The 22,802-nt window shown below is 45.9% G+C and overlaps 1 protein-coding gene across 1 annotated transcript in view; it reads left to right on the forward strand.

Annotated features, from left to right (window-relative positions):
- The first annotated feature begins 2,564 nt into the window (after positions 1 to 2,564).
- Positions 2,565 to 22,802, forward strand: part of LOC126215070 (homeotic protein ultrabithorax-like) — a 976,291-nt gene continuing 956,053 nt past the window's right edge. Inside the window, exon 1 of the mRNA XM_049941718.1 lies at positions 2,565 to 4,984. Coding sequence (XP_049797675.1) covers positions 4,177 to 4,984 — 808 coding nt within the window. The 5' untranslated portion in view covers positions 2,565 to 4,176. The remainder of the gene's footprint in view (positions 4,985 to 22,802) is intronic.

A 22,802-nucleotide genomic window follows, 5' to 3' on the forward strand; every position in this document is an offset into this window, starting at 1 on the left:
CAACACTTGTTTCACACTTGGATGCAAACGCACACACGCAAGCACGCGCGCAAGGAAGTCACCTTCATAGAAGGAGAGTTCTGTTTTTTGTGTATTTGAAAAGATAAATATTTTTATGTCTGACGATGGGATCAGGAACGAAACTACCCGTGGTTAAATAAATATTTCATTTAATGAAACTGTTCTTAGCGCTTCGTGGTCGATCACTTCCCACCAGAATAAAGACTCTACGAATGACGTGTCACTATATAACCATAAGAAAACTTTCCTAGCGGCTGAACGCATTATGATTTAGTTAATGTATCTACAAATTAACGTAAATATTTTCTTTTATGAGAACGAAGATTTTCGCGACGACACTCTTATATAAAATATTGTTTCGGACTTCTTGTAGTAACTGTTCTCGGTAAAAACTCGAGCTTTCAATATTACCACTACTGACGTCGTCAGGAGCAGTTGACGGAGGCGAAGGTGGTAATCGTCGAAAGCTGGAGGTTTTATCTAGAACCGACGTAGCAAGAAGTCCGAGAATGTTTTCAACATTTACCGTGTGATAGGAATGTGAGTCATGAACGCTCACGCGAGCGGGTGTGTGTGTGTGTGTGGGGGGGGGGGGGGGGGGTTATGATTTTTATTTACTATGATAGCCGTTGCTCACTATAATATGTAGCATGTCATGTATCGAAAGGTGACTGTACGGATCATGTGTGAAGACCACCACCAATAATACTAGTAATAATAATAATAATAATAATAATAATAATAATAATAATAATAATTTGGTTCAAATGGCTCTAACCAACCTAAGGACATCACGCACATCCATGCCCGAGACAGGATTCGAACCTGCGACCGTAGCGGTCACGCGGTTCCAAACTCAAGCGCCTAGAACCGCACGGCCACAACGGCCGGCAATAATAATAATAATAATAACAATTAATTTTCTGTTAAGTTATGATCGTCAGATTTAATAAAATGTTCCGGTTGGTGTGTCGTGGTTAGATGAATTTTTTATTGAAACACGACGTTTCGTCTCCATCTGCGGAGGACATCTTCAGAGGTAATTGTAACTTTTTCGAACGTCCGATGCACATCCTGACTTCAAAGTCAGAGACGTTAGTAGCTAGCCAAGGAGAGCGTCGGACGTTCGATAAAGCTAGATCCCCCTTTGAAGATATTTTCTAAGATCGTTGGGTTTCAATGAGAGATAGATCCGACCAGACATAATGGCCCAGAACATTTGACAAGTCTGACATTTCCGCCCGTAAAAGTTCACTTTTTGCAATTTTTGTCATAGTTACAACTTTAAAATCTGCGTGTCACACTAGAGTGGTTCTTGTTCTTCCCCACACGATCCTTAATGGTTCCCTTTTGTCAGTGGTTTCGCAACGAGCTAGCGCATCTCATGCCGCCAGTACCTACCCATCGGACGGTTCTCACCAGAATCGAAGATTATTGTCCCTGCCTCGAGTCGAACCAGGGGCACGAGAAGCGCGAACGTTGCCACCGGACTCTATAGATGGACGACAGACAGTACTGCACCCGACAACCGAAATTTGTCGCAAAAGCAGTTGCGATAAGGAGCAGGCCCACATGTCAGAGCCCACATGTCAACACCTGTGACATGCGCACGGAGCACTAAATCTTATATTTGTTTAGCATGGGGTATTTTCGGTCCTAAGCCCATCCTCAGGCACCAGAATATTTTTCTTTTGAAGTACGAGAGGAACAGCAATCTCTCGCTGCCTTCGTGAGGTACTGCTAGATGTTCTTGCGCGCGCACCTACACACGGACGCAGCAGTGCCTCACAGAGGCAGCGAGAGATTGCTGTTCTTCTCGTATTTGAAAAGTCAAATATTCTGGTGCCTGAGGATGGGCTTAGGACCGAAACTACCCCTGTTAAACAAATACGATTTAGTGCTGCGTAGATGACAACAGATGACAACTTCCCTTCTGAAGAAAAGCGTGTACCTACCGACTGCACAGTTCTCAACACAGGTGAAAATTATCGCTCCCGGCAGGAATCCAACCGGGGACCCTCAGTCGCGAGGCACGAAAGCTGCCGCCGGACTGTACAGACTGCAGCTGCTCACGCCCCGCCGAAATTTGTCACAGAAGCGGCAGCGATAAGGAACGGGCCTCACATCTCAGAGCCGGCCTGTCAACACTTGTCTCACACAGTACGTCACCAACACAGTGAGGGACGGAGATAGATCGACACAGACACACAAACGCACACAGTCACAGACATACACCCCCACACAGGGGGTGATACGCCGGCAGGTAGCGAAGCGGACGGACGGACAGCCCAGCACGCGAACGCAGCGCGCGCGCCGGAGACGCGGAGGTGCCGGCGTGGTGGGGATGGAGTGGCGCCTGGCGCTGCCGGGTGTTGGGGGAGAGGGGGGAGGAAGAGCGCGCCCTGCGGGGGGCAGGGGGGCGGAGGGGCGGCCGCCGGCTACCGGCGTGATAGCGGCGGCGGTGGGGGGCCGATAGGGGCGGCAGGGGCGGGTTATGCCTCACCGCCGGCGCCGCGCCGATTCAGTCTTGTGCGTGCGCGCGTGCCAGGCGAACGCCATCGCAGTGCTGTGTGCTGTGCAGTCGCAACAGGAAGCGAAGCGGTCGCGCTCTCCGACGGCGCCGGCGACGACGACGACGGCGTCGACGCTCCCATTCCGGGCACCTCCGACTCCTGCCGGCGAGACAGCACGGCCAACTCACACTCCCTCCTCCGCCCACATCGCTGGAGGGGAGGCGAAAATAATAATAATAATAAAAAACAGTGACGATTTTACGTGTTCTAAAACGTCAGGTCCATAGCGACGCTACTTGTCGCCGACGGAGCACAGTAGCACGACCTCCACAGTGGAGCTGTACCACAGTTGTGAATGGCGGAAGCTGTTATAAAACGAGGACACTCACATTTTTGACGTCCCTGAGCAATAATAACAAACAATAACAATAAAATACTGCCATTATTACTGCTGCATAAACTTTTACGCTGTGTTGGCCACAATACGTCGTAATTACCGCAATTATCACGTCGTTACGGACTGTAAAGAGGTGTGTCTACATTAATAGTCACTGTTATTACGCTAGTTATTCCTCATTTTTTTTATTCGTGTCATAATAATTAAAATACCAGCCACGGACTCTTCAGACAACTGATTGCGAGTTGGAGGGAAGCTGCTTGCGAAATTGGCCGAGACTCCACGGTTTATTCGCGGCGTCGGTGACTACTGGCTGTGATGGAAACTGGTTGAAGCTGTGTGAATTCTACCGCCACTCTACACGACTGCACGCGTTTCGAACTGCCAGTGACAGTAGTCTCAGCCGCGTGACAAAGTGTTTATTTTTCCTGTCTGGCTCGTGAGTAGAGAAAACAGAATAGAGACAAGAGAGAAAGAAGAGGGAGACATTTGCAGTGAAATACTGTTTGATTACGACCATCGTTTTCTTTTTTGTTTTCCCCCCCTCCGCTGTGGAAGCGTCTTGCTTGCTTTGGCAGATGTTGCCGATCGCGGAGTGCTTCGGCGAGGACTTGTCACGAGGTGTAAACAGTGCCACCATGTGTCGCCACGAGCCCAGCTCTCGACTACTGTGACAGTCGGTTGCCACTGCTTTTATTCCGCTCGCGGCGAGTGACTGAGTACTGAGGAGCAATATTGTTGACATCGGTTTCTAAGAACTGTGCTTTTGGGTTCGTGTCACTGTTGCGGCAGAAATTCTGTGGCACCGTGGAAGAGTTGCTGTTTATTTGGTGGTGAGCTCTGGTGTTTGATTTGGAACTGAGACGCGAACGTGTATCGCAGTGCGGTGTGTGCGTCAGAGCGGCCAGCCACACCCCCTTCCAGGCAGAAGTGTCTCAGCGGCAAGAACGGGCCCACCGACTGCACAGTGTCGTCTCGATGACGGCGTGAACGGCGGAGAGAGAAGCCCAGTGAGAATTGTATGAGTGTCTCCGGCAGCAGGGCAGCCAGAAGCTACCGGAGGGAGCCCTGAAGGCGCGCCAGCTCTTCGGGGATCGGCGCTGACGAGGAGGGGAGGTCACTGACTCGGGGTTCGCGCGAGCCGGAAAAATTTTCTCACTGTACCAAGGCAGACCGCCGAGGAGCGACTTCGTTTCGCTCCCCGCAGTCGCCGAGCCCGACAGATCCGCGACGGACTTCGCCACGATGAACTCGTACTTCGAGCAGTCGGGCTTCTACGGGGCGCACCACCACCAGGCGGCGTCGGGGGCGGCCGGGGGCGGAGGGCCCGGCCACCACCACGACCAGACGGCGGCGGCGGCCGCCGCCGCCGCCTACCGCAGCTTCCCGCTCGGGCTGGGCATGTCGCCGTACACGTCTTCACAGCACCACCATCACCACCACCACGGGCTGCACCAGGCGGCGCGCCCGCCGCAGGACTCGCCCTACGACGCCAGCATCGCCGCCGCCACGTGCAAGCTGTACGGAGCCGGCGGCGGCGCGGGGGCGGCGGGGGCGGCGGCGGGCGCCGGCGACCCGCAGGCGGTCGCCAACTACAGCGCGGGCAAGCCCGACTGCAGCAAGTCGGAGGCGACGACGCCCGTCAGCGGCGCCGGGGGCGGCGGCCACCAAAACGGCTACGCGGCCGTCGTCGCCGCCGCCAAGGACGTGTGGCAGAGCGGCGGCGGCGGCGCGGGCGGCGGCGGTGGTGGCGGGGGCGGCGCGGGCGGCGGCGCCGGGGGCGGAGGGCTCGTGGGCGCCCCCGTGCGGCCCGCCGCCTGCACGCCCGACTCGCGCGTCGCCGGGGGCGGCGCGGCGGCGGGCTACGCGGGACTCGTCGGCGGAGACCCCGCCGCCTCTCCGGGGGCGGCGTCTGGCGGCAGGGCATCGGCTCCCGGGGGCGGGACGCTCGGCTCCTGGAACCAATGCTCCATCAACAGCTCCGTCGCGCAGCCGGCCGTGGTGCACCAGCAGCCGACCAACCACACCTTCTACCCGTGGATGGCCATAGCAGGTGAGTCGCACGCCGCCGCTTCCTTGCTGGACCCACCCTTATCACGAAACCTTGTCGGGATCCGTTACAAAGTGCAAATTTACTTCCCCTGAAATCTCGTGCGCCACATCTGTCGATGTAAACCCGTCAGTCCCACGGCACCAGCCGGCGCCGAAGTTATCTGCTCACAAACATACTGCGTCACTGTGCATCTCCAACTGCGTTTCTTCATCACGAAACCTTGTCGGTACACGTTATCCCGTGTCTTTTCCCCTAAAGCTAACACCTGTACGAGGTAGTTAAATAACTCCCCATGACTGCAACTTACGCCTTTTGTCTCAAAACCGCGTTATTTACATTTCAACATACTTGCCAGTTAGGTGTATACAGTGCTTAATTTGTGACAGTATGCACCGGTATGCGATACCGGTATCTCTGACGAAATTAATTCAGAACCGCAGATTTTGAGAGGTGGTGCGATAGCATTTTCACTGAGGCTGAAGAGATGCAAAGCAAGTGTTGTATTCACACTTTTAAAATACGCAGAAGAGTGGTAAAATAACGTTTTAAGAAGTGTAAGTTTTAAAAACAACAGATCACAGTACCGGAACCTCTTTTTCTGCGATTCAACCATTGGGCATATACACTTTTCCCAATGTTGCGTACCTTTTTTAACCCCCATAAAAAATAAGAATTGCCAAGTTCTCAAAAATACGCTTCTATCTCAGAGATGACAATGTTATTTAAACAAAACTTTCTGTCTGTGAGCCATAACTTCTTTGCGGAAAACAAGAAATGACAGTTATCTACCGCCACACCTACTGTCGTAAACACTTCAGCTGTTTCAGGAGCTGAAACTGTGGGGACAACCAAAGCCGAAGTTACCTGCTCACAGAATTTCGCTGCGTCGCTGTAGTAATTTCTTCCAAAAGTTCTGCGTCTGCGCCTCCTAGGCTTCGTCCCGTTTGTCTATCACGAAATCTTGTAGAAATTATTTTACGTCCAGTGAACACTTCTCGGCAATTCTCGTGAGCGAAACACCTGCTGAGGTAAACATTTCAGCTAGAAAACAGCATCAGGCACTGTGTAAATATTCGGTTTTGTTTTCCACTGGCCCTCTCGTGCCGGTCAAAGCCGAAGTCAGCTCCTCAAAAACGTCACGTCGTGCGTAGATCACATAACATTATGTTGAGCGTAGTTTTACGCGGCAAATATTCTTGGATAAATTTTTCTTGTTTTTCTTGGTGCGACGACGCACCTTTTCGTCTCCGTTAAATCATTCGACCAACTATTAACAAAAGTACCTCATGGCGTATTAGAACGACAGCGGTGATGACAGAGTAGGTTGTTGAAAGTGTACAAACGAACGTCAAGTGACAAGAATACCGATAAATATTTATTCACAGATTATTGATTAAATCCACTTCTGTCGTATCTTTCTCCCTAAAAAATATGAAAATCAGAAGAAATTCTACATGCGCGTGCAAGTATTAGAATCAGCGAAAGCGTCTGAACTACTACGCAAACACTTTTAGGTTAATATCATCGCTGTCGAATGCGCAGAAGTACCCGACACCGTAATACGTAACACACAGTTGAATGAAATTAGGTGACGTAAGTAATATTTCACGTGATTCGTGTCATCAGTGTGTCTTGCTAGTCCCACATTCGTATCATTGCGTGCGAGATATCATCGGGCTGAGCCTTGTCAACATTATTACACACAGTCAATGTGTGTGTCACCCAACTCGGCGACATTTTCCAGAGATGTACCTTTGCGTTGAGGCACGGCGCTGTCTTTGAATTCTTACCTAACTAGCTCCGCTGGCAGTAATGCACAGAGGTTAGCCTAATAGTGGAAGTAATTAGTGTCTGCCTTATTCGAGAAAACCACTGGCTTAAAGAAGGGTGTACGCGCTCTCTCTAGTCTAGAACGTGCCCGGCATGTTTAGCTGTCTAAGAAGCCACGTGAGAAGTAATGTTCTCGGCAAACATTTAAACCCGGCTGCCAGTGTCTCGTATACGTCTGTGACGCTGCGTGTGTGTTATTCTAATGTCTAGTGGCGGCACACCAGTCGGCAGAAACAAACACTACGCTGAGGAGTCACAAAGCGGTCTCTACGTCTTCAGTGGCGAGTCTAAATTGCCTTCCGTGAGCTCTAAATGACTGTTCTCGCATGAGAGTCGTTACTCTGAGAAGGGAGAATGGACGATTGTACTAATTTGGTTCCAGCGATGATAAGAACAGTGGTTCTGTTGTTAGTGTCAACCTCAACGACCCGCCCAGTCTTATCGGACAGAAACAAGTATCTTCATTCACACAAGAGTCGGTTTTTGAAATTAATACAAATGTCCAATCGGAGGAATTTTCCTGTTATTACCTCAATATAAATGTTCTTTTGTAGTACTGTATCCTATTCGGCACAGAAAAACGACGGAGAATGAAATTTAAGTAAAAGGTTTGAAAGGTCCACCTTTTCTCACGGTCCAGTGTTGTGTGCATGGTCAAGTACTCGCGGAAAAGGAGCCCTCCACCTGTTTAGCGTACGAAATCACAACATACAAGACAAGCGGAAACGTGTTTATGCAAACTATACAGTGCTTGTGAGTTTACAGTTTACAGATAACAGAAACAAGTGACGAAGCATTCGGCGCTGGTTTGCACGTTTTATATCTCCTACCTTTCCTCTGTGCGTCCTAACTAAGAAATGAATTGTTTGTGGAAAATAAAAAAAACATTCCTGCATAAAATTCGTCGTCCTAGAATCTTCCAGGACGTGAAAACAACTGAAAACATTCTTCTGCAAATCTTTCAACGCATTTTTCCATGAATGTTTTAAAGTTAAATTTCACTCTTACGAAGTTTGGCCTAAGGTGCTGTACCCAGAAACACCAACTGTTGTACAAAGTTATCTTCAGTGTAACATTTCGGGTGTCCACTTTTCTATATTTGTCACACGTCGATCAGGAAATTATAACGTGAACGCAACTTGGAGATCGAGAATGTGTGTTGCGCTCATTCACGTAGTTTTAGCGTTAACAGATCTGGTCATAGCGACAGTCACGACGTTAAAGGAGAGAAATAACGTAGTGGCGAAACGGTTTTACGAGTGAATTTTGGTATGTGTAGAAAGATTCAGTGAAATCACTAATCTCGAACCGTGCACCCTGCTGAGGAATGCTCCAGAGAACGCTAACATATCATCGTCAGTGGTCTAGAAGTTCGGAGCATGACAGCTTCGGGGGAAAAAATAAAAATAGATAAACAATAAAAATTGCTGTATTCTGGTGATAACGCCCTGTCGGTTTATAGGGAGTATTTTGGTTAGACATTCTGAGCTCAAATGAACTGCATTTTGCCGATATCATGTAAGAAACGATTTCTTCCCCATATTTTGAGTAACAAGTAAGCATTAGATTTTAGGTACTCTAGATGTGAAGGTTCTGGCGTGTTCTGCGCAAGTAGCGCGCTGTAGTTGCTAATCTGAAATACAGGTGCCACAAATGTCAAATGCAAGCGCAGTTTCCGTCATCCCCACCCACTGAGAATGCATACATCATGACACACACGTTCGTAGATTGGCCAATATGTAGCAAACATTTCTGAAATTCTTGCGAAGGTGGGGGGGGGGGGGGGGGGAGAGAGGCAGCTAAATATTTTATAATTTACCTTCTGGAAATCATGACATTAGCAGGTTTAGTAATACTATATAAAAAAATTTAGATGGTCCTAGATGGTTGTAAATTGGCAAATGTGCACTAAATTTGTTTCTCCACTCAGGGTGTTGGCACAGTGGTCCTAACACCGTGGTATATTCTAAACTTCCCTCTTACTGCCGCAACTGGACAGGGAGGAGAAAATCTGGTGAACAGAAAACTCTAGTTAACCACCGTTGGTCAGGAGAAGTTCATTCGCAAAGTATTCGCTTTTACACTGAAAGTTGGAAAAGGAATCATCACTAGCTTTAGTTCTTAAAAAAAAACTGCTCACACTGTCTTAAAATATTTGTGTGTTTTTTATTAGTAGAAAATGTACAATGGAAAGCTTCAGCTTCAAGACTTCAGCTAATAACAGTGTGGGCTGGACTGCGTCCTTCGTCATTGGAAACAAGTATCCTGATCTCGTTAGCATCTCAGTGAAGTTTCCTCAGAATCAAGCTGAAGTAGTAAGGACGATGCTTCCAACTTCAACACTTGTGATTAATAACGAAGAAAATATAATTATCTAGACAGCTGACGAAATTAGTAATTACAATATTTAATTTAGCCTACTGCCTGTAGTTCATGAGAAATGTGCAGTATCAAGAAATACCATTACTGCTTTCCATCTCAATTGTGAACAAGTGTACTTACAAACGACGAAAATTCTTGGTTGCAAGAGAAGTATGTAAAGCTCATTACAATGATCCGTCTGGAAAAAGAAGTTTTCTCTCTGTTTTTTTTTTTTTTTTTTTTGTCTTTTGGGCTGACACAGAAGCCTGTGGTTGTTATCATTAAAAAAGGTAGGGGTTCGGTAATTTGTTGCAATTTTCATTATGACGAAATCAGCTGCATTGCAGGAAGTAGTTACATGTATAAAAATTACGGTTGTCAAACACTTTACTATCTTGCTTTTGTGTCTAAGACACGAGCTCACGCTCTTTCACAGGAATTCAGGAAACAAGCTGCAGTAACAAGAACTTATGCGTCATGTCGCAGGAAAACCCCGTTGTTTTCATATCTGTATCATGTTGAGCAGCGTCTAGTATTAAGTGCTACGGCTTTTTCTTTATCTCGCCAGAATGTCGTAACCGCTGCTCCTGAAGTTGAAGCCAGAATTCGTGTTCAGAGGCATGTAAGAATGTCATCGTCTGGAGGGGATCCCCCAAGGTGGTAAAAGTAAAAAAAAATGGTTCAAATGGCTCTGAGCACTATGGGACTCAACATCTTAGGTCATAAGTCCCCTAGAACTTAGAACTACTTAAACCTAACTAACCTAAGGACATCACACACACCCATGCCCGAGGCAGGATTCGAACCTGCGACCGTAGCAGTCCCGCGGTTCCGGACTGCAGCGCCAGAACCGCTAGACCACCGCGGCCGGCATGGTAAAAGTCATTGTGCATAATCTCAAATACCCAGAAAACGAATCCAGTACGTTGGTGAGAAAAATAACTTGAAAATGAAATAAGAAAAAAAAGTTAGTGACAGTCATGGAGTTCGTCGCCACGTTATTAAAATTTACTGCTGTGTAGTCACTATCAAGTAACAATTATTGGGTAAAATGTAAAGAAAGAGTCACTCTTCCATAGCCAGGAAAAGTCCCCTGCGACGAAAGAGCGTGGAAGTAAAGAGGGGGAAATTTGTGGTCCATAATCAGTAGGCGTGCATTTCTGAATGACGCCAATTCAGCGTCCAGTGTGTGAATGTTGTCGCTTAGTTCTTCAAACGACTCATCGTTGTCGCACGGACCCCATTACAACCATTCCACAATCACCATTACTCTAATTACCAAGCCTTAACTGTGCGACTACTTCGTTGTTCGGCTGCTCCTATTTTCATGACCTGCTATCCGTATATCTTCCTCAGATATCCACTGAAGTCTTTCCTAGTTTTACATCGGGCAATTTGGGCCAATATGTCGTTTTCAAAGGCTTTTTTTATGTCTATTTTCACCTTATTATATGACATAGAACTTTTATCTTCGTTCTATCTGATGTTCTTTTATTTATTTATTGGACAAACTGATTCGTTCCTCTCACGACACTCCTCCATGCCCACATTACTGGCGTTTTACCTCTTATAGTTGTTGTCAGGCTCTCAGAGATTTCCCTCTTCGGACAAAAGATTTTTGCGAACATCTTCGTAATCTTGTCGTCCACGTACGCGTTCGTCAACGCAAGTTTAGCAAGGGCTACCTGAAGTCAGATTTCCGCAGAGCTGCTACCCATCTTCAGAAACAACGTATCCTAAATGGCAAAAGTGCTACCACTCCGCTCTAGTGATAATAAAATTGTACTTATCAGAGAACAAACTGAGAACTCCAGAAGCCAGTGCCGCTAAGAATTACTCCCTGGAGGCTCTCGAGGTGGGAGACGTTCTTCAGATCCAGAGGTAGCTGGAAGAACATTTCTTCATTTGCTGAACATGGTCGCTATTACTTCTTTCGCAGTACCTTCGAAGCTGACACAGGAAAACGCCGGATTTCTAATTTCTATAAAACAACCATTACCGTCAGAAATGACTGTCTCCAAAAAGAGGAACTCAGTCAGTTCTGCTATTTGCTTTGTAGCATATATCTCGTCGTACATGATGTACATCTGCATCTGCATCTACATCTACATAAATACTCTGCAATGAACGCTTAAGTGATTTGTAGATCCGCTTTTAGCCTATTGCCGGTGTGATGTCCTTAGGTTAGTTAGATTTAATTAGTTCTAAGTTCTAGGCGACTGATGACCTGAGAAGTGAAGTCGCAAAGTGCTCAGAGCCATATGAGCCATTTTAGCCATTTTAGCCTATTTCTCTACCTTCCCTCTCTCGAATAGTACGTGAAAAAAACAATCTTCCCTTTGCGATCTCTGATTCCTCTCATTTTATTACGATGCACGTTTCTCCCCATGTTCGCGGGAGTCAACAAAACATCTTCGAATTCGGTGGAGAAAGTTGGTGACTGAAATTTGTCGCAAAGAGCTACCGCAACGAAAAATCATGTTTGTTTTTGATGTTTTCCACCCAAAGTCCAAATCATTTTACTATTGATTTTGATTTTATGACGAGTTTCTTAGACGGTAAAGAACAGCAACACCTGTAAATAATCTAAAAGGGCTGTCCAGATTGTCCCATAAATCGTCTATATAGATTAAGAAAAGTGCTCAATTCCTTGAAGAACGCCAGACATGAGATCAGTTTCATTCAGTGACTCTCCGTCAGTGACTACAAACTGCGAAATTTTTGACAGGAAATTACGAACGCACTCGCACAGCTGGGACGACACTCCCTAGACAGACATTAGAAGTCTCTTGTGAGAAGTGGTGTGAAAAGCCTTTTGGTAATCTAGAAATGTTGAATCAGTTTGACGTCACCTGTCGATTGCACGCATTACTTTGTGAGAATAGCCGGCCGAGGTGGCCGAGGGGTTCTAGGCGCTACAGTCTGGAACCGCGCGATCACTACGGTCGCAGGTTCGAATCCTGCCTCGGGCATGGATGTGTGTGATGTCAGGTTAGTTAGGTTTAAGTAGTTCTAAGTTGTAGGGGACTGATGACCTCAGAAGTTAAGTCCCATAGTGCTCAGAGCCAATTGAACCATTTTTTGAACTTCGTGAGAATACATCTACATCTACATCCATACTCCGCAAGCCACCTGACGGTGTGTGGCGGAGGGTACCCTGAGTACCTCTATCGGTTCTCCCTTCTGTTCCAGTCTCGTATCGTTCGTGGAAAGAAGGATTGTCGGTATGGTTACCACTGTTAGCATTCAACCGCGATTCTTATACATATTTTAACAACGCGTTTCGAGAAACAATGCTCTCATCATCAGGTTGTAAAATCTATGTCATGAAATTAAACGGACTAAAAAGACAAAATAGTCCGTTTAATTTCATGACATAGATTTTACAACCTGATGATGAGAGCATTGTCTCTCGAAACGCGTTGTTAAAATATGTATAAGAATCGCGGTTGAATGCTAACAGTGATAACCAGTATAACGACTACTGCTACCTCGACTCCATAATGGATTATATCAAATCGATTGTCGGTATGCTTCTGTGTGGGCTCTAATCTCTCTGATTTTATCCTCATGGTCTCTTCGCGAGATATACGTAGGACGGAGCCATATACTGGGCCAGAGTGCTTGCGCCACCCGTCGGTGAATTACGTGAACTTGTCTTCTGTGTATTATCGTACTTCAACTGTTTTTATCTCGTGTTTCAATGGTTCCCGTCGGATCACCGAAGTTACGTGCCATCGGGCGTGGCTGGAAGTTGGATGGGTGACCATCCGTGCCGCCATGCACTGTCGGCCTAACGACGTACACCGAGTCTCGTGATGCCGACTGAGGAGCTATTTGACCGCGCAGTAGCGGCTTCTAGTCAGAAAAACTGACAACGGCCCGGGACAGCTGTTTGCTTACTGCGCGTCCCTCCGTATTCGTACTCGATGGTGCCGGTCTGCATAGTAAGACACGGCGGTCGGTCGGTGGCTTTGAGCATCCGGATACTTGTTTGCTGTATTTCCCGTACTGGAATTGGGAACCAGCCCAGCATTTGCCTAAACGAGCGAGGCGCGACGACCAGGCGACAGACACAGATCTCCTTTGTTGAGAAGCCAGTTCAGAGTCCTGTAGCAGCGCTAACAAGACGCACTGCTGAAACTCGAGGCAGCGAGGAGATCGTGCGCTCCTGCTTTGCAGAACCTCCGTTCCTCCTCGCTGCAGCGCCGCCGGCGCCGCAGACAAACGGCGCGTGGCTGAAGACACGCACCGGCGCGGCAGTCGGACGCACCTGTCGTGCGAGGCCAGATAAAGCGGCCGCACACATCACTTCGCCACGCGCGCACGTCGCCACCCGGGGGCAGCCTCAGTCGTCATTTAGCCTCCTCTCCCCCACCCACTCCGGCCCCTCCCGCCACCCACTACCTCCCTCTAGCGTCCTGCTGGGGGACGATCTGCGCAAATGTGGACGCCTGTAGCCGCTACAGGGGACACCGGAGGAATACCAACACCTTAAGGGGGTAGCCCTCTTTCGAAGTAGGAAAAGTAGACAATCTTCTTCATTTTTTTGAAGAGAATTAAAATTTAATGCAGAGTCTGATGATAAAGTTCCATTCCTCACACTTTTGTTATCACGAAATTTTTGTGTCTACATTGGACGCTCCCTGTATCCGCTGCACTTGGTGGAAACACCCCTTGCTGCCGGCACATTGGTCACCAGCGGCAATTCCCGAAAACCTCCTAATGCACCTGTTCAAATGGCTCTGAGCCCTACGGGACGTAACATCTGAGGTCATCAGTGCCCTATTGCACCTGTAACAAAATAATTTTGTACACTTCATTTCCCATATGTATGTTATATAAGCGTAGACAGCATACTCGAAAAATATTAGTTTCTAACAAATGAGTGACGTGGTGAAACAAATGTCAATTTTTCGCTCACAAAATCGAGACATAAGTGTGCACCGGAAATAAACTTCTAGATCTACATCCACGGTGTCCCCCGTTCGATTCCCGGCCGGGTTGGCGATTTTTTCTGCTCGGGGACTGGTTATCAGCTGGCACTGTATTTTCACTATGTGAATGGTTTTCGGACACAGTTTCCTGAGACAATTTTTCACGAATCACCTTGCAACTCGGTAACTGATTTTCTGGCGAACTTGGGATGAACAATGCATCAAAGTAGACGTCCCGGAGAACATTTTAATCAAAATATATCGTGTTTCTTTTTCAAATTTTCACAGAGAACTACGATATTAAGAGCCGTTTCCACTTTTTTCGGGTTCTGTCACTTCCTCCAAGAGCTCGTGGCACCCTGCGTGACGCAGAAATGTTAGGCACTTAGCAGTACCAGAAAAATCGAAAAAATTATGAATACCTTCGCAGCTATATCACAATTGTCTCAAGTCTGCAAAGCGTCGGTATTGCAACTAGTGCGTGGATAATATCGACACAGGGTAATACCAACAGTATTTCATATAGACGGAACAAAATTTCTGTTCTATGAAAGTAGCATATTTTACTACCTAAATATGTATTAAAATACGTAAGCATCACGTTTTTAGAAAATAATGTTCGAGACGAATGAAAACAAATGATCTTCAGTTTTATTTAAACCTAGGACTCTGTCAAGACTTGTTGCTGATGGTTATTTTAAGCTATTTTTTTCTGCTTTTAAGACTTCTCCAGCCCTTTTGGAAATTTTATTGGAATTGTGCTTAAGGCCTAGTTTTCACGCAACCTCATAGACGGTACGTTGGAAGTTAAGCAGGGAGATGCCGCAGACTAATTGTGCCACTATAGTAATATGGTTGACTAATTCTTGTTCAGGCGTAAGAACAGACCTTTTCCCCCAGGAAAATATCTTGTCAGAAAGTGGTTCTAATCGATATTTAAGTGTAATTTTGGAATGTCAGCTCCTACAATACGCTGTTTCGTGATCTCCCTGACTTCAGTGAACTTAATGCACTTTTTACGGTGTCTTGAGTCCTTGTAGCCCTCTCTGATTTTCTTTTTCTTCTCCTTGCCTTTATAATTTGGATATAAGGCCTTAGTTAAGTGTAAACATACTTTTTGTAAAATTTCGAGAGTACGAAATATCGACACCCTGTCGATATTGCCCCACATTGTCTATCGATATTAAGCTACTCAGACATCATTGGAGAGAGCAGACTTCAATGGCTTTGCTAGTGCTTGGAAAGTTACACAACCCATACTAAAAGACACAGTAGAAAACATAGTATCTACCTACATTATAGTTCCTACAGTTAAAAAACGCCTACCTCAGTTTAAACGTAAACAAAAAAATAACATCAAAATGTAATAAAAATTAATGTTGAGACCCTTTGTAAGACTTTCGTGTACAAGAACTTGTCGGCCAGTTTCTGGAATCGTCCGCTAGGCTTCAGCACTGTCTCCCACTGACTGCAGTGCTACTGAGCTGAGAAAACCGTGGTATCGTTATTGCCTGGTCTGTCGGTATTGCCCGGTCTCAACTGCCCACGATATGTCACCCCGTACTATAGGAAAATGTATCTCGATTATTCGTAGTTTACAGTGCGAAATGGTGATCTGTCATATTGCGAAACCTTTACGAAAAGTCCATTGAAAATGAAAGGGCACGGTGGTGTGAAGAAGTAGGAGGAGGATCAGAAAACGTTGTTGAATAGAGTTCCCACCAAAATTAGAGAGGTGTCCAAGGAAGATAAGCAAGTAAACGAAGTTAGAAGAACAAAAACAATACTAAGACTCTTAACGAGGCAGAAAAAAAAATACGAAAATGACCCATTGAGCCTAAGGTCTCCGTGACGCGCCAGTAGCATTTGTAGGAGTTAAACCGTCATGTAGACTGATTGGTGGTGCACTTTAACATCCCAAAAGTCAGCTGGACAAAGTAGAGCAGTTCTTCGTTTAGAGCATTTGTTGCCCTGCGCTGTACTTTTTCTTCAAGGTGGCGTTCTGGAAAACTCTCCTTTTTTTCTAATTGATGTGTACAAATAGTTTTCGTGGTTCCACAAAGTGGCATTCGTAAAACAGTCATAGAAACGTGCGAAGTCTGCATTAAGAAATGAATGTTGATATGTAATCTACAATAACTTTTATAGGACAGCTCTCAGATGTAGCAGAGCGTGCCATCCAGCTAGTTAAGTGACAACTTCCGGAAGCCAATAACGGGATGTAAATAACAGCTGAACGTCTATGGTAGTATGGAAGATAAAAATGATAGAAAAATCAAGTTTTTTTCATTTTCTCTGAAAATGTTTGTTTAACGTTTTTAATGTAGTAATGTCTTGGGCGATACCTACAAAGTGCGTCTTAAAAGTTCAGTGGCCCTCTCAGAAAATAAAGGATGCAAGAATTACAAGCAAAATACCTTCACTGGCCTTCAGAGTAATCACTATTAACTACAACACTCTCCGACATCAGTTGTAAAGCTGTTGAAAATCGTCAGCAAACGCTTCTTGTGGAATCGTTCCAAGAATATTGGTCACGCGTTGTTGGGTATCCGCATCATTACAGGAGATGAGAGCTGGTGCGACCAATATGATCCGGAGACATTCGTAATGGATCAAGCGCTTGACATCGAGAAAGCTGGTAAGCATCGTCTTAACCTAAGATTTTGTCGGCTGACTTTTCTTTCTTGGGAGGCGGGAAGACGATGAACACCACGCCATCGACTGTCGATTGGTCCCCGTCATATCGGGAACATCATGTCTCATCTACTGAAACGATGCAGGTATTCAACAACGTTTCACCACGGTGCTTCTAGCGATACTTCAAGAATCGTTTGCTGGCGTTTTCCAAGAGCTTTACAATCGCTATTAGAAGTGTATTGTAGTTAATTGTGATTATTTTGTAGGCCAATAGAGGTATTTTGTTGTAGCTCTTGTTTCCTCTGTTTCAGAGACCGTTCAACGAACTTTTCAGAAGCGCCTGGTATTTTTCTTATGTACTAACAATGCACTTCGTGAAATACTTGCTGCTACTTCACTGTCGCTTTAAACTACAAGAAAGGCAAGTCATTTTAGAATCTTCATAAACAAGAGCATAAATAAAAATTCCTTTGTTAAAAAAGCAACGCAAGACCCATCGTCTCTAGATACATTCCCAACCGTTCTGTTTATAACTGAGAGATTGCGATGCTAACTATTAGGATGACGTATTAATAAAGGCAACAAAAGCTTTGAAGGAGTCCGCAATAATGGTGATTGTTTTTCACGAATAGCACCGTTTAAATCATTCAATGTCCGTCTCCGTAGCGTAGCGGTAGCGTTACCGCCTACCACGCAGGGGGCCCGGGTTCGATTCCCGGTAGGCGACTGGGTGTTGTGTGTCCATCATCATCATTATCATTGACCAGCAAGTCCCCGAAGTGGCGTCAACTAAAAAGGACTTGCATCTCATTGTGAAGCCGTTGTATTTGTAGGGTAGTGGGGTCACGTGAGTGTATATACAGCTAATGTGGCACATCATGAGTCTTCATAAAATGTTTAACAGCTGTTAGTCGTAGCGTCCTTAAAAACTTCTCCCATAGCCAGAAATCGAAGCGGTGGGAAGCGGATCGGGAGGTGTTGTACCTGAGGCTTCTTGTATAGAGGCGTATTTGGATGAACGGTGGCCCCAAAAAAATTTTGTTCTATAGAGGAAGGTAGGAAAAATTTTTGAAGAATGTTGAAGATTAAGTGGGTAGATCGAATAACAAATGTCGAGGCAGTGAGCCGAACTGGGGAAAAAAAGAAGAAATTTGTGGCACAGCTTGAATAAAAGATCGGTTGATAGAAACTGTCTTGAGGCGTCAATGAATTGTCAATTTGGTAATGAAAGGAAGTGGGGGAGAGGGGGGAAGTAATAATTCTATAGGGAGACCAAAAGATGAGTACAGTAAACAGGTTATAAAGGTTGTAGATTCGGAGATGAAGAAGCTTGCACAGTGTTCACAGTATGGAGAGCAGCATCAAACCAGTCTACGCACTAAAGAGACGACAACAACAACAACAACAACCACTCTGTCGACGTCCATGTCGGTAGAAACAAAACAGAGGTTTGCAGTGGCCGTGTGCAGGGGACCGAGTCGTGGTAGTTCCGTTCGTTGACTGAAGTGATTTGAGTAAACCAAAGATAGCCTAAATGCGCATGAAAGGACGGAGGTCGGGAGGGAGGGAAAAGGAAGTCTGTTGCTTAATGTTCAGTCGATTTCCATGAGTAACTAGCACCGTAGGATGTGAGAAGGATATGGAAATAAATCAGCCGCGTTCAGTTCAAAGACACCATCCTGGTATTTACGTTAATCGATTCAGGGAAACCACAGACTAAGTCGGGATGGCAGGACTGTCGCATTACGTGAATACGATATGCTCCCCTGAACTGAATACAGCCTCTTACGAAAAATAAAAAAGAGTAGTTTATGCTACTAGAACAAGCTATAAATTCAACTTAAAGCGATCACACTTTTTTTTATCAGTCACTTATTACTTAGCGAGCCAGGTGGCGCCGTGTTTAGTACACAGAACTCGCATTCGAGAGGACGACGTTTCAAACCCGCGTCCGCTCATTCTGTTTTAGGTCTTCCGTGACTTCCCTAAATCACTTCCGGCAAATGCCAGGATGGTTCCTTTGAAAGGGCACAGCCGTCTTCTTTCCCCATCAGTCCCTAATCCGATGGGACCGATGACCTTGCTGTTTGGTTCAAATGGTTCTGAGCACTATGGGACTTAACATCTGAGGTCGTCAGTCCCCTACAACGACTAAAACCTAAGTAACCTAAGGAAATCACACACATCCATGACCGAGGCAGGATTCGAACCTGCGACCGTAGGAGTCGCGTGGTTCCGGACTCAAGCGCCTAGAACCGCTCGGCCACCGCGGCCGACTCGCTGTCTGATCGCCTCCCCCAAACCACCCAATCAATCAACTTATTACTTACGAAATAAATTGGCTCAACGCGCCTATTCAAAAGAATAGCGTGACATTAAATATTTCCCGATAAAAAAGAAAATTGTGTTTTCTTGCACGTTCTTTTTTGTTATTGTCAGTTTAACGTTCGTCCCAAATCGAAGAGGAACGTGACGCGTATCTTAAATACAACGAACCACTGATCAGCTTTTTAATTACGGTGATCGTACATGGAGCAAATGGAAGGATTCTCATACATTGCGCCTGTGAGGAGATTACCTATCGAAGTTGATGCCTGCACGCGCGTATCTAATTAACATGTGAATTACACGCATTTTAATTGATACAGTAACTGTTTATGAAACATATTTTACGTTCCTTAATGAAAACCAATCAGACTCTTCCTATGGGCTTTTTGCTCAACTCATTATACTCCAGGACGCTGTTTCTCCGCTAACTCTTTACGTTATACATTTGCAGTGACGACAAGCTTCATTTTCATATCCGTAGAAACGTCAGAAATGTACGAAAAAAATAAGAAACAAGATGGAATAGTTGTAACTGTAAGAAGCAGGAGTGTAGCCACGTCGAAAAGTTTTTGTGACCCGTAGCGGAATCTCAGTTCGCTGTAAGGAACTCCTATCCATATGTCAAACTGGTGGCGACGAGCCGCCATGTGTGAAACTAACGGAGTACTTAACAAAATAATCTGAAAACAGAAACTGAGTGAATAAATTTACACTGTCACGTGTGGTTCTCTATCTCATTAAACAGATCCGTTTGTCTGCGTTTGTACCTACTCTGTTAACCGAAGCACACTAGCAATTTTTTACTATTATCTGCCGCACTGAATAATACCTTTTTGAAATACACAGGTTTCTAGAAGGAGACTCCTATCGTCCTGTTATTACTGTTATCAGGACTAAAAAGCCTGCCTTTTATGACAACATAACTTGCGAGAACACTTTAAGCATCGTATCAACTACCAGCAGGCGTTTTCGATTAGTCACGGATACGAATTGTTTGGTATCTCACCAGAACGTGTCATTACGTCGGTCCCCTTAAGTAGTCGCGCACCGCATGCTTAATTCCATGCGTACACGGTATCTAAAAAACTTTTTCACTATTAGTGTACGACCTTACGCAGGCGTCGCAATCATTTGTTTCTTCGTTGCGGCGACCGCAAGTTAACCAAAATTCCTTAAGCGGGTGTTGTGCGGAAGTAATTTAGAGGTACTCGAAAATTACCAAGGATAATCGCGCTACCTTGACTGACTTGTTGGATGAAATTGCTTCTCCGAAGCGAAATGAAATGTATCTGCCTCTCTCTCTCTCTCTCTCTCTCTCTCACACACACACACACACACAGACACACTCTCCCTCCCTCCCTCCCTCCCTCCCTCCCTCCCTCCCTCCCTCCCTCCCTAATACTAAGCTGGAAAGGTTAAGCTGGAAAACAATCGCTCCATGCGAAATAACACACTGGTTAAATTCCTTGTATGCTGCAGGGATGATTTTAGAATGCCTACCGGGTTTCTGACATACGTTTCTTCCTGCTTTCATTCCGTCACTCAATGCCACACACAAAAATATCGCTTCAGCAGCCCTTGGAAAATATCTTTCCTTTTAAATACTTCAGGATTGTTTGTGTTCGGGACGACGACAAGGTGTCACAAAAATTAAACTTGTAAAAGCGGAAGAATATCAGTTATATTTTCAACATTATTTTTGCTTCAAGTCAATCTACTAATACAGTTACTACTTCCCACAAAGACACAATCTTGATGTGTGCTACGCAAACAGCTGTAAAAAAGACGAAAATATTTCGCCAGTTAGCGGCGGAGTATGGTTTGCTCTCATTGAAATTGCAATTGTCAACATACGGCTGACTGTTTCAACGTGTCTTACCATCCACAAGACACCGAGCGAGGGCGGATATTGGTATGGGAGGCGGTACATTCTTGTAAACTGCTTCTGTTGGTTGTCGATAATTTAATTTTCTGTCACAGATTTAGCGAGGACAGCTCTGCCAGTTATGAGTAGAGAAGCCCGCAGCTCGTGGTGCTGCGGTCGCTTTCTCCTTCCCGAGCACAGACAGGGTCCCGGACGGGTTCGATTCCTGACGGGGTCAGGGATTTCCACCTGCCTCGAGGTGACTGGGTGTTTGTGTTGTCATCATCATTTCATCATCAAAGTGGCGAGATTGGACTGAGCAAAGGTTGGGAATTTGTACATTCGCTGATAACCGCGTGAGTGCCCCACAAACCAGTCGTCATCATCATCATCATCATCATTATCATCATCATCATTAGTAAAGAAATCGGCAATTTTCTTGGAAGGAAACGATATTAATTTCACTAGCCTTTTACACGACGAAAGAAGTTCGGCGTGAAACGGTCGGACAAAGTACACCGTATTTACCAAAGACTGGATGTTAGACACCTATATCGTCTAGGAAAGAAACGAACACAGAATACTGGGGCTCTGACGAGTAGATGTGAAACAGATTCAGCTTCGCGAAAGACTTAGCGCAGGTTTAGACTGCAACTAGAACAGAATTGTCGTCGATCTTCTGATGGTGATGGTCTGTATAAAGTAGACAATATTAATTCCGCAAAGTCTTTCAGTTAAATTTGTCCAGTAGTGACTTGGAAAGATACTAGACACACCTTCAGCAGACTTATTTAGGCTCAGATAATAAAAGAATATCAGTTTTCACTACTGGGACTTTTGGAACGACTTCACGAATAGGAAAATTTTTAAAAAAGCTTCATTACCAAATACATTTGCAAAATGCAGTAACAATAGAAATATTGTAGTTGGCCACATCGCCATCCTGATGAAGGCCTAGCGTATTAGCGGTCGAAAAGTTATTACGCTTATGACGTGACACACTTACACACAGGAAAGACTTTTGTGGAAAGCAAATAACCAAACCGCGAAAAAATTATACGGTTTATAATGTGGTTCTCTCTTTGGATGAGAGTGTCACAGAGAAGAAATTATGGCTATCGAGTACGTACACACTGCACAGACATTAAAAAATAAACCGAGCGAGGTGGCGCAGTGGTTAGCACACTGGGCTCGCATTCGGGAGGACGACGGTTGAATCCCGCGTCCGGCCATCCTGATTCAGGTTTTCCGTGATTTCCTTAAATCGCTCCCGGCAAATGCCGGGATGGTTCCTTTGAAAGGGCACGGCCGACTTTCTTCCCCGTCCTTCCCTAATCGGATGAGACCGACGACCTCGCTGTTTGGTCTCTTCCCCCAAACAACCCAACCCAAACTAAAAAATAAACTCCGTCCGACCAGGCCTTGGAAAGCCCAACGACACCGACCGGCCGCCGTGTCATCCTCATCCCACAGGCGACACTGGATGCGAATATGGAGGGACATGTGGTCAGCACACCGCTCTCCCGGCCATTATGTCAGTTTACGAGACCGGAGCCGCTACTTCTCAATCAAGTAGCTCCCCAGTTTGCCTCACAAGAGCTGGGTGCATCCCGCTTGCCACCAGCGTTCGGCAGACCGAATGGTCACCCATCCAAGTACTAGCCTTGCCCAACAGCGCTTAATTTCGGTGATCTGACGGGTACCGGTGTTACCACTGCGGTAAGGCCGTTGGCACTGCACAGATATTACAAAGTAGGTGAAAAGATGTGGAAATGGAGTGGGGAGTTAGATGTAATCTGCAGGCATCAGTGGAGATTGCTGTCATACGGAAGCGAAAGAATAAGCATCCACCACCATGCAC

The sequence above is a fragment of the Schistocerca nitens genome, chromosome 12 (assembly GCF_023898315.1).
Source record: "Schistocerca nitens isolate TAMUIC-IGC-003100 chromosome 12, iqSchNite1.1, whole genome shotgun sequence".
Taxonomy (NCBI): domain Eukaryota; kingdom Metazoa; phylum Arthropoda; class Insecta; order Orthoptera; family Acrididae; genus Schistocerca; species Schistocerca nitens.